The sequence below is a fragment of the Camarhynchus parvulus genome, chromosome 6 (genome assembly GCF_901933205.1).
Source record: "Camarhynchus parvulus chromosome 6, STF_HiC, whole genome shotgun sequence".
NCBI lineage: Eukaryota > Metazoa > Chordata > Aves > Passeriformes > Thraupidae > Camarhynchus > Camarhynchus parvulus.
The window spans coordinates 35,417,663-35,429,249 of NC_044576.1; the positions used below are offsets into that span (position 1 = coordinate 35,417,663).

Sequence of the window (11,587 nt, forward strand, 5' to 3'; positions counted from 1 at the left end):
CATCAATGTCCACTATAAATATGCATGTGAATATAAATACGAAAAATATAAATAAAAAATTTATTTAAATATGGTTTTAAAGAAAGGGGGCTTGTTGGTTCTCGTTGGGTAAGAGGCAGGTTTTTGGCATTTATTTCAGAGGAGTTTTTGGCGGGGATCGCCCCTGTTCTTTTGCCGCCTTCGCTGCGCCCAGCGCCAAGGCGCGCGGTGGCCCCGGCTGGGGTGGGCGGCGGTGCTGCCGCCTTGTGGGCAGAGCGCGGTAGTGCAGCGCTGCGGCGAGAGGCAGCGGGGGGCCCGCCATCTTGGGAGTGGCGTGTCGTGGATGTCGCGGACTCGCTTGACCTTCTCAAGAGGGCGGCCAAAAGGGCGGGAAAATTGAAGACCCCCCGGTCGGTCTAACTGGACTGCCTGCACAGTATCCCGACGCCGGCGCGGCTCCGGCGGGATTTTCTGTGGCGTTTCAAGTGTACCCGACACCGGCTATGGGCTCAGCGGCGTCGCAGGCGGGCGTATTTTGGCGGATATGTGACAGGCATCTGAGTAAACGACTCTCTCTGCCGAGGGTCCTCTTCCAGTCGCCATCTTGGGAGTGGCGGGGAGAGGATCTCGCGGACTTTCTTTGACCTTCTCAAAATGGCGACCAAAAGGGCGGGAAAATCGCAGACCCCGGTAAGTCTGGCACCCTGTGGCCACAGAGCAGTACTGCAGCCCCCCGAGCCAGTGCCCTGCCTCTCGCCGCCGGGTGCCGGGGGCGGGGGAATGACGCGGCTGCCGAGCGAGGGAAGGGCGAGGGGCGGGAGCGAGCGGCGGGCGGGGCGGGGTCTGTAAATGGCGGGGAGGGGTGAAGGACGTTCCCGGGTGGGAAGGGGAACGATGGCCGAGAAGAATGGCCGGGGCGGGGGCGGCCTGGCGGGTCCCTTTTCGGCGGGCGGCGGAGGCGCGATCGCAGCGCTCCGCGGGCCGGGGGCGGCTGCGGAGGCGGCTCCGCAGCGTGTTCAGCGTTGCGAGCAGATAGCTCTGCGTTAGTGCCCGTGGCTCTTTCTTCCATGGAAACGGATGGAGCGGCGCTGAGCAGTGAACGCAGCGATGGCCAGGGGAACGGCGAGCGCGAGGAGCGCGCGGGCTGGATCCTTCCGATGGCACAGGTGCGATCTGCGAACTCACCCCCTTCTGCCCCTGCCCGCCCGAGCCCCAGGGAAAATGCTTTCCGGCGTCTCGAGCCTCTGAAAGACAAAACTTGTGATTTGGCACTGGCATCCAGAAAAGGTTTCTGTTTAGATTAGCAAATGCCTAAATTGTTCTTGGTTACATCCTATGATCAGTTTTAGGCAGTGACTTTATACTGCTTTTAGGATTTTCTTGTGCAATGGTAAGAAAAGAGGCAGGTCTGATACTGGTTTCACTTTTTTTCTACTTCATGTTCCATGAGATTCTTTTATCCAAGCAATTGTTTTAAAGTTCTACTGTAGGTATTTATGGTTCACTTTTTTTTCTTTGCAGCACCCATAACTTTTTTTTTCTCTAAATCAGCAGTAAATATAGCTGAGTAAAATTACCTTGATTTTCTTCCTTCTTTTTTAACTTAAATGTTTTTATTAATAACCCTATTTGAATATGCAGAAAAAGTGGGTATGTCCTGTAATATATCCTAGCTTTTCTTGTTTACAGGGTACTCAGAAAATATGTCTCCCTTAGAGTCCCACAAAAACATTCTCAGTGAAATCTATATTAAGGTATGTATTTACAAATAAGTGATCAGTTTAGATATTTGCCTGTGTACCTTTTCCTGTAATTCAGAGCTTGCGTTCTGTGGTTTTTATGATAAATCTATAAAACGTGTAAAAATGGTTTTGCAAGTCTTAATCGTTGAAGGCAGCAATAAGTGGTTTTAAAGCCTGTTCTTGACCAGACAAAGGGAAAAAGTGTGAATTTGATGCTGAAGTTGTCATTTTTCATTTGACTTGCCTTGAATTATTGAAGAGAGAGAGAACTAGGAAAAGAGAGAAATAGAATTGGTTATTGAGCCCTCCTAAAATGCTCACTGTGATTCTGTGTGGAGCCAAAGTGAAGGGTGATGGAACAGAGCTCTGTGCTTTAGAAGGAAATACATTTAAACCTGATCTCCACACAGAGTCTTACTAATTTCTGTTTTTAAAATACAAAATAAGTTTAGGAAGTGTTGGAAGTTAGTATTTTGGGAAAGAAATGGCAGTTCCACAAAACATTCCATTGAACAGAGGCTCTTGGAACGATTCATTTTGTAACCGCTGTAACTGCAATCAGTTGGTGGTTCAGCATGCAAATATGTGCACTTGCCCTTCTATAAAGCACTATTTCATTTGCATTTCAGTGCTATGAGTCTTGATAAATTTGAGAAGAGCCCAAGAGAAATTTTTCATCCTGAGATACAAAAGGTAGGAAGTGACTGTTTTTTGTTTGGTTCTTTTTCTTTATTATTTTCTGGAAATATAAGTAATTAAGTATAGATACTGCTGGTTTGTTTCTTCCAGTAGCAGATAATAATAATAATAATGTAATACTACTTAAACTGTCTTTATCCGTTGAACTGGCCATTTCAAATCAAAACTTCTAAACACAAATAAAACCATCATCCTTGTAGAATAATAGGAGTGGGCTAAAGATACTGGTTTTGCTTACAGGATTTGTTGGTTCTGGAAGAGCAAGAGGTAAGTATGAGCTGAACTACTTCTAGCTCACAGACCCGTCCAGTGACTACAGCTTTGTATTTTGATGGGCTTATGATGACTTTGAAATCATCAATTGCTCAGTACAGTAAAAAAAATTAATGTTTTTTTTAACATGACAGCAAAAATAACTTTAAGCACCAACTTAATAATAATAGATCACCAATTTCAGTTAATAATTTTATGCTATACTATCAAAGTTTAAAGGTAAATTATTATGTATTAGGAGATGGTATAAAGTGTATGTTCTAATGTGTAGGATATATACAAAGATACATACATACTTGAAAGTCCTTAGAGGAAACAAATTTTTACGTCTTCTGTTTGACTGTTTATCATATAATGTTTGGTTTTATTTCCCAGGGATCGGTGAATTTTAAATTTGGAGTCCTCTATGCTAAGGATGTTCAGCTTACAGATGATGAAATGTTCAGTAATGGTGAGTTTTTCACCTTCTCCTTAATTGTTTTGCTCATCTGAATAAAAAAAAAAAAAAGATAAAAAAAAAAAAAGTAGGTATATTATTTTTTTACCCTGCTATGTCTGTTTCCTCAGTATTTGCTGGAGCTCTGCTTACCCAAGCTTTGGGTAAAACAAGCTTTGGGTTCCTTCTGTCTCACCGGGAGTTGCCCAGTTTGGTTGCATCTGGTGAAATTCACCCTGAGACCTGACAGAGCTGGCTCAGACTACGTGAGAGCCATTTGCGGTTCTCTCCAGACACCTGGAGAATGGGTGACGTTTCTGAGGATCTGGCACGTGTACTTATATCAAACCTCAGTCTGTGACATTTCTGGGGAAAACCCTTCTGTGTCCTGAAGGGCTCAAACTCTGCTGAGGATCCACTTATTAGTTGCTCACCTGGATGGTTCCAGCTCCTAAAGTTAACACTTGTACTCTTCCCCTGCAGTTTATATCTGTTGTATTTTTTGTTATTTTGAAAGATTTTATGTCTTTGCAAAATATTGTGCATTTCACTCTTTGGAACCTCTCAGATCATTCTTTGGTGCAGCAGCACCTAATGGGACGCTTGGCTGCTGTCCTGAAGGGGTTGGTTACTGGAATGGTAAATCCTGGAGAGTTTGTAAGGCTGCTGTCCCCAGGGAGGTACCGTGCTTTGTTTGCTTTTGCTCTGTTGGTTAGGTGCTGCTTCTCATCGGAAGTATTAATTTCAAACTACCGTGTTCTTTTTTTAACTTTTTTCCTGGTTCTCTCCATCCGGCAGGGAAAGACTCTCGTGTCCTGGTCGTCAGGCTCAGTGCTGCCCGAAAAGATACAGAGACTAAAAAAATCCTAAGAAGCAAATATGACTGCAGAGAAAACAAACTGGAGAGAACAAAAGGTGATACTCTTATCCTTATCCTGCATTAGAAACATCCACTGTGCTTTGATGCTGGTAGCTGCCAGGGGCTTGTTAGCTCTTTTTAGGCGGTGTAGGTGTTCACTTGTAGGTTTTTTCTCTGGACAAGTCAATTCAAACTTTGCTAAGCTTATATTTGAAAATTACTCTCTAGTACAGTCCAGCATGACATTTTTGAATGTTGTAAAAAACCATGTTACTTGGAAATTGCTAATCATGAGAAGCTTTAGGGAAAAATAAGATTTCAAGGTTGGGAGATATGCGAAGAATTTTGTGGTGATGTTAGACTGAAATAAAGCACGCTTTAAGCTGGACTGGCGCGCTGGCAGATCCCCTCTTAAACAGCAGTGCTTAGATTAGCCTGGGTGTTGCCCATTATTTTTGTAGAAATAGATGTTTCCTGGTCTTCAGAAGTAAGCTGCTTTGAAAAGCTGGAAGTTGCAGTATAGCGACAATCCGTGTGCTTCGGATTAAAAGTAGATTTCAGAAGGGTGATAGGCTTTTGTCTTTTCCTAGAAGTCGATGTAATCCTATTGAGGAGTTTTTAATTCTGTGTTGCCAAGTCATCCATCAGAGCCCTGTTGTACTAATCATCCTACAAATACAAAACAAAAAATCAGACCCTGTCCCAGCCGCTTGGAGCCTGGAACATTGTTTCCTCGGGCTGCCATTGGTGTGCCGTCAGTACTCACCACGGAAGCGAGCTGAGGATTGCTGCAGCTGTTGGGAACAAACAGCTTCTCGTCACAAAGAAATAGAATTGGGACGACAGCTCGGTCAGCGCCTCCCTGCTCTCGTCTCCTGAATCTCCAGCAGAGGAGTTCCAGTCCATCCGGGTACGTGTCATCCAGTTCCTGGTGATCTGAACACACCGAGCAGCACTCAGCTGCTGTGGGGGGCTCAGGGAAGGCAGAGTGTGCGTTCTCATCTTCCTGAACCTACAGACAAATCAAAGTGAGAAGCCACAGGGTGGAAATCAGTCGCATAGATGCTAAATAAAACTTGCAGATGTTTTTAAGAATTGTTTCTGCTTGTTCTTTGTTGTGCTTCTGTGCTTAGAAAACATCCCTTTAAAATCAGTACAATTCATCAGTTGAAAGTTTTTTTGCAGACCCTCCCTGAGCAGAATTTGTTGCAGACTCAGTGCACGCTGTGCTGGCCTCCTAGGAGTGTGAGGAGCTCGTGTGTGCTACTTTTTGCTTTAGGACACTCTGAGGTATTTATTCCTTTTGGGATACAGGATGAGAATTCCCAAGAGAGGTAGTTACAAGGTATGACATTGGGAAAAAGCCTGTGTTGTTGGAATGTTGTTGTTGTCAAAAGTTAATTTTTTTCTTTCTTAGCCAGTAGTTAGCTTTTTGCTTTATTTTTGTGGTATCAGTATTTTATTGTTTAAAAAATTGCTTCAGAATAACTTCAGTGGTTGACCATGAGTACCTCGTTCAGATTTGCCTATTTGCTTGTAGCTCAAATGTTTACATATTGTTTATCATTCTATTTAAGAAACTGCTGCCCAGTCAGCTAATAACTGAACATCTCTCTGTCTAAGACATAGGGAGAGGATTTAGGTGATGTCTTCGTTTTCAGAAAAAAGTTCCAGTGTAGTTTCTAAGTAGAGGAAAAGGGAGTGAAGACTCGGGGCTCGGATGCCATTGGGGCACCCCAAGGTCCCCAGGAGAGGGAGCCCCACTGCGGGGCAGGAGCAGGTATGTTCTCATGTAATATAGAACAAATTACAAATATAAATATGAAAATTATAAATAATTTTTTTTTAAAATAGTTAAATAAAGTGGGTTTTTTAATTTGTCAATAGGCAGGGTTTTGGTTATAAAAATTATAAATACAAATAATATAAAGGTAGAAATCTAAGTCGAGAAATATATCATAAATACATACAGATAAAGATTAAAAATATAAGAAAAAATCAGTTGTAGCAGTAGATATGATACATAATATAAATAATAATTTAAATACATTTCTAGAATTTTATACTATAAATACAAATGTGAATATAATTATACAAAGTATAAAAATATTTCAATATCGTTTAAAAGAAGGTGGTTTTTTGTATTTATTTGGTTAGAGATGGGGTTTTTATTTGGAATAATAGCAGTATTATAGAAATATAAATCTAAATATAGAAATATACAATCAATAGATAAAGGTATTTTATAAAAACACAACCGAACGACGCCGCCTTCGGCCGAATCGAGCGAACTCAGCCGAACTAAGGCGAGACCAGCCGAACCTGACGGCCTCGAGCGAACCGAGGCGAGGCTTACGAGGCTGCCTGAAGCGAGCCGAGCTCAGCCGAACCGAGCCTGCTGCTGTCGTGCGCGCTAATTAGCGCGAGTGCGGTCACAGCCTAATGAGCTCCTGTCCCCGCCCGCGCTCCCGGTCGTGTCCGTGCGATGGCCGGGCCGCCCGCGGGACGCGGCAGCAGGAGAGCCCCGAGCTGGGCGAGTTTAACGTGAGGCGGCGCCGCTTGCCCGCCCTCAGGGAGCCGAGCCGCGCCGCGGAGAACGCACCGAGCGGCTCCGAGTTCGACCAAAGCGAGCCGAGGCGCGCCGAACGCACAGAGCGGCTCCGAGTGTTTCCGAAGCGAGCCGAGCCGCGCCGAAGAGACGAATGCGGCCGACAATAGCCGAGTTTGGCCGATACTAGCTGAATCTAGCCGAAGAGCCGACTCTAGACGAGTGTCTCCGAAGCGAGCCGAGGTCCGCCGAGCGCAGCATCCCGAGCAGGGCGAGGCGCCGGGCCGGGCTCGGGCTGCAGCCGGGGCTCTGTGAGGCTTCCCCGCGTGTCCTTCTCTCTACCCCTCCTTCCTTCTCCCCGTATTCACCTTCTCTCGCTCCCTTTCCCCAGTTCCCTCTCATCCCCAAGCCCAGCTCCTTCCTGTCCTCTCCCTACCCCGCTACTCCCTTCTGTTCCCCCCCTCTCTCCTCTATCCACCCTCCCTCTTCCCCCCCCCGGGCTTTCCCTTCCCGTCCCGTTTTCCTCCGCAGCCCGAGCTCCCTGCCTGCCCTTTCTCATGCCCTGCTCTCGCTGCTCTCTTCCCGTGCCCCCTTTCCTACTTTGCCCCGCAGCGGCGGGGCTCGGGGTGCCAGAGAATAAAGCCCCGAGCGAGGCCCGGAGCCTGGCGCCGCTCGGCCCTGGCAGGAGTCCCCGCACGGGGCCGGAGGCTCTCGGCGGATCGCCCCGTGCCGGTCAAACAGCCCGCCCGACACGGCCGGAGCTGCGGCTTTCCCGGCATGGCGCTGAGAGCGGCCCCCGCTCTGTGCCGTGCCGGCCCCGCCGTCTCTGCCGCGCCCTCTCGCTGCCCCCGGCCCGTGACAGCGAGGCTGGGGAGGAACCTCAACCCTTCTGGGGGCTGCCCCCCCTTTCTTGTTGCAGCAGAATCCCTTTCTGGGGCGATGTACGTGTGGAAAGGGCTTGGAGGAAGCGCTGCGCTGCTGTCCAGGGCAGTGGGACTCGTTCTGTGCCTTCTTTGGGGGTCAGGAAAAGGGGGTGAAGACTCGGGGCTCGGATGCCATTGGGGCACCCCAAGGTCCCCAGGAGAGGGAGCCCCTCTGAGGGTTTTGTCATTGTCCTGGTGTGTGAGGGCTGCAGTCTGCTCTCGCTGTTAGGGTTGCTGTGTTGCGCTGCGGGAGGCCGCGGGGCGGGGCGAGCGGCCGCGGGGCGGGGCGGGCGAGCGGCCGCGGGGCGGGGGGGGCCGCGGGGCGGGCGAGCGGCCGCGGGGCTGGGGGGGGCCGGGGGCGGCGCGCGGGCGGCCGCGGGGCGCGGCGGGCGGGCGGAGGGCCGCGGGGCGGGCTGGCGGGGAGTGCGGGAGGCGGCGGTGTTGCGGGGACGGGGCTGCGGCTGCGGACGTGGAAGAGAACGACGGGACGTCCGTGGTTTGAGGAGGCGGCAGAGCTGCACCATCCAGCAGCTCTGAAGTGGGAGGCTGCGCTGGGGAAGGCGCAGCTCGGCCCGCCATGGAGCAGCGGCAGCAGAAGCGGGAAAGCGACCACGGGCGGTGGCGGGGCGGCCTCGTCAGCGTGGGATGATCCCGGGGGGGTGGCGGGAGTCTTGGAGCGCAGCCTGCCGCCGCTTGGAGCTGGGGTGGTTGCTGGCCCGGCGAGCAGGGACGGCACTGGCAGGAGTGTGGGCTGGAGGGGCGGCTGCAGCCTGTGCCGTGCGGGTGGACATCGCCTCGCAGACCGACCGGGACCGAGGAAAACAAACCCAGCCGGGGGGGGGGGGAGAAAAAACCCCCCGGCTGGGGATTTTTTATTCTAAATTTAAAAATGAGTTGAAAAACCTGAAAAGCAAAAGTCATACAAGGTTAGAACCCTAGAACCGTTCAACACACACACACACACACACACACACTTCCTTCAGCTCACACACAAACCCACACTCGCTCACACCTCAACTGCCCTGCTAACGCCCGCAGCACGCATTCACGCCGCTCCTCAGAAACGCTGTTCCTGAAAGCCTCCAAAAAAATCCTCCTGCCTGACAAAAACCCCGGTCCCTGGGCGGTCCGCGCCCAAACTCTGGCGATGAACGTCGCCTCGCAGACCGACTGGGACCGAGGGAAAAAAGCCCAGCCAGGGGAGAAAAAAAAGCCACCCCCCGGCTGGGGATTTTTTATTCTAAATTTAAAAATGGGTTGAAAAACCTGAAAAGCAGAAGTCACACACACACGGTTAAATCCAGTCAGCACGCACTCACACACGCAGAAATGAGTGGACACAGACGGACACAGTCACGTGTTCTCACACAGGCTCACACACTCTTCCCACTTACACACTCACTGCAGGCCTTACTCAAGACGCTGAAGAACGTGCTTCGACACATCTTCTGCCTGCCGCTCCTTGACGTCAAGTGGTAGATTCTGGGGAAATCGGTAGCCTCGGGGACCTGTGAGACAACAGGAAGCAGTCAATGAGTGGCTATCTGACAGCTAGGACTTGTCCCCGCTCTAGACCAATAAATTTTCTACCCAAAATCCCATAAAAGACAGAGGAACAGTGAAGTTTTTATACCTGTTCTACCTAACAGTGACTACGTGCCAGGGCAGGGCAGCTCCGATCACAAGTGGTACAATATAAGTACACACAATATAAGCCGACACATACAGTGCAAGCGTACATAAAGTGTAAGTACACACAATATAAGGCGATGCACTTACATACAGTATAAGTACATACAATATAAGGCAACGCACTTACATACAAGTACACACAATATAAGCCAACATAGGTACATACAGTGTAAGTACTTACAGTATAAGCCAACATAGGTGCATACAATATAAGCCAGGACTTGAGATAACTCTGTGGAAGATTAATTCTTGAGCCCTATACCCTTTGAGAAGATGGAACCTATAGAACTACTGTAGTCACATGAGGAGAGTGTAAGACACTCCCTCTAGAAGTCCAAGAGAACAGCATGGAGAAAAAGGCACTACCAAAGCTGGTAGTGAGAAGGAAGATGGATGAGAACACCTTGTGTAATCCTTCCTGTCTCAAAGAGGAAAAATGTAAAGATTCCAGAATAACTGATATCCAGGAAGGAACGTGAGTAAAATTCGGCCAATATGGCACAGAATAGTGCCGATAAAGCATCAAGATGCAACAAAGGCCTATGACACGGGAGACAATGGACACAGACTACATAACACAGGCAACATAACAGACACAGATGACGTAACACAGAGGCAAGTGTAAACTGCCTAACACTTTCAACTTATGGACCCAAGATCCCTAGCACAAGATGAGCCAGAGGCCGATGATGCCAAAGGGAAGAAAGCCCTATGACGATAGCACAAGATGATGAAATGTAACTCCCTAAAAGAAGTTAGTGCCAAAGCAGTTAAGAGGATGGTTGACAGGCTCAGTAACCTTAGAGAAGGAAGTGGACTGCCGGGTGACCGTGGCTATAGCTCCGGACCTGAAGGCGAGCTCCTCGGGGGAAAGATCCGTGACGATGTCAAGTCGAAGAAGGCTGACGACGCAAAGTACAAGAGAATGTGGAGATGGGTCGGAACTGCCCTGCCCGGCAAAGGCTCTGGTGAGGCTGAGGAGAAACCCTCTCCCTTTACTTCCAGACAGCCTGTCCCACTACAGACCTCCCCGCTAAGCTGACATGAAATTGCCCCCTGTGATAGTAAAGGTTTTTCCCCTTCTCCCAACCATTGGCCCCGACACTTAGCTTTTGGAAGAGGAGCGGACAAAATCCACCCTCGGTCGGACGTGGACATTGAGATGTTCTCCACGTGTGCTTCAGCGCTGCCATTTCCAAACTTTGACTACAAGCCTCCTCAGGGTACCTAAGACAAAACAGAAAACATAGCTATTGCCCTCAAAAAAAGTAATCCCCAGGACTCCTCCACACCACTGCCCCAGCTCACCTCAAATCTTGATTTGACTCTGGAGGCCGCCCAGAAGACACCTGCAAAAAGAAAAGGTACACGCTTAGCATGATGCTGCATAATGCTCACCTATGAGTCAGCCTGCCTAAACACCAAGTCACCTGTCCTCCTCTGTTCCTTGGCATGCCTAGGGCAGCGACAGCACCTACAAAGAAACAAAGCAGAAAAGCATGCTGAGATACTGTGAAAACACAGCCTCCCTAATCTGACAAGTATGCCACATCAATACCTTAAGCTTGCACCCACCTGGTATGGGCATGCTCGGCCAGGATAGATGGCAAGTGGACCACCTAAAATAAAAAAAAAAAAAAAAAAGAACAGATGCCTAGAGCTGCACCAGAAATTGAGACCTCAGCAATAACAACTGCTTCTGTACGCTACTCAATGCTAACCTTGCCCACTCGGCCTTGACAGCTGCTCTCTGCCTTGACTTCCTAAAAAGAAAGACAAAGAACAGTGCTGTAACAGCCACCATTTATGCTTCCTCTGCAGAGACAAACAGTGACTGACCTGCTCAGGGGAACTCCCTCACTCAGGATGGGGTGCTCTGCCCTGGATTTTATCCTTCTACATCTAAAAGAAAGTTAGGACAAAAGTCAAAGGGCTGCAGGATAACTCAAGAGCTCCAGATATCTTGTGTCCATCTACAGTCCAACTACAGCCCACATAACAAACTTCAAGTCCACGGGACTTCTCCTATTGCACCAAGCTATGCGGCAGGGCAGAGCAGGTCCAATACAAGTGTGTAGACACCCGTGACCCAGGAGAGGATGGGACAGACAATGGGGACACAACAGGAACAGAAATCTCTTGGCAAGGAAAATGACTGCAAAAACTGAGAGAATGCAAAATGAGATACAGAGGTAAGACCGATGGTGAGCTGATGAGGCTCAGAGAACACTGGAAGAAGATGCTAACTGAATGATTTATGCCAAGAACTGCAAAGATGGATGCCCGAGAATCCTACGGTCAGAAGCCTCTCCCTAATCTCGCATTCTTACAAGGCCTAATCCATCATAAGAGATCCTTGCGGGGCGCAGCTGTTCGTACAGCTCAGAACAAGACATGAAAAGACATCTGACTGGATGCTTCTAAAAAGAGATGCAA

The 11,587-nt window shown here is 48.8% G+C and overlaps 2 protein-coding genes across 6 annotated transcripts; one reads left to right on the forward strand and one right to left on the reverse strand.

Moving 5' to 3' along the window:
* Positions 1-883: 883 nt before the first annotated feature.
* Positions 884-5,168, forward strand: LOC115905446 (GTPase-activating Rap/Ran-GAP domain-like protein 3). 5 transcript variants are annotated; one of them, XR_004060857.1, is made up of 6 exons: positions 884-1,145; positions 1,669-1,733; positions 2,351-2,414; positions 3,261-3,437; positions 3,928-4,044; positions 4,579-5,168. XR_004060857.1 is itself a non-coding variant. In XM_030951739.1 (3 exons), exons 1-3 carry the CDS (start codon positions 1,087-1,089, stop codon positions 3,183-3,185), a joined length of 240 nt encoding a protein of 79 aa, XP_030807599.1. In that variant the 5' UTR covers positions 884-1,086; the 3' UTR covers positions 3,186-3,196. The 5 variants fall into 5 exon arrangements, 1 of the variants encoding a protein (XP_030807599.1); XR_004060856.1 differs by having other exon boundaries at positions 4,601-5,167; XR_004060858.1 differs by lacking the exons at positions 3,261-3,437; positions 3,928-4,044; positions 4,579-5,168 and adding an exon at positions 3,069-3,196.
* Positions 5,169-7,091: 1,923 nt separating this feature from the next.
* On the reverse strand, positions 7,092-11,553 carry LOC115905470 (proline-rich protein 36-like). Its single transcript, XM_030951770.1, has 9 exons — positions 10,991-11,553; positions 10,873-10,914; positions 10,727-10,770; positions 10,582-10,625; positions 10,460-10,500; positions 10,263-10,378; positions 8,854-8,969; positions 7,847-8,362; positions 7,092-7,547 (listed from the first exon to the last, which is right to left on the reverse strand). The coding sequence occupies exons 3-9, from the start codon at positions 10,737-10,739 to the stop codon at positions 7,092-7,094; spliced, it is 1,302 nt and encodes a 433-aa protein (XP_030807630.1). The 5' UTR covers positions 10,740-10,770; positions 10,873-10,914; positions 10,991-11,553.
* Between the last annotated feature and the right edge of the window lie 34 nt (positions 11,554-11,587).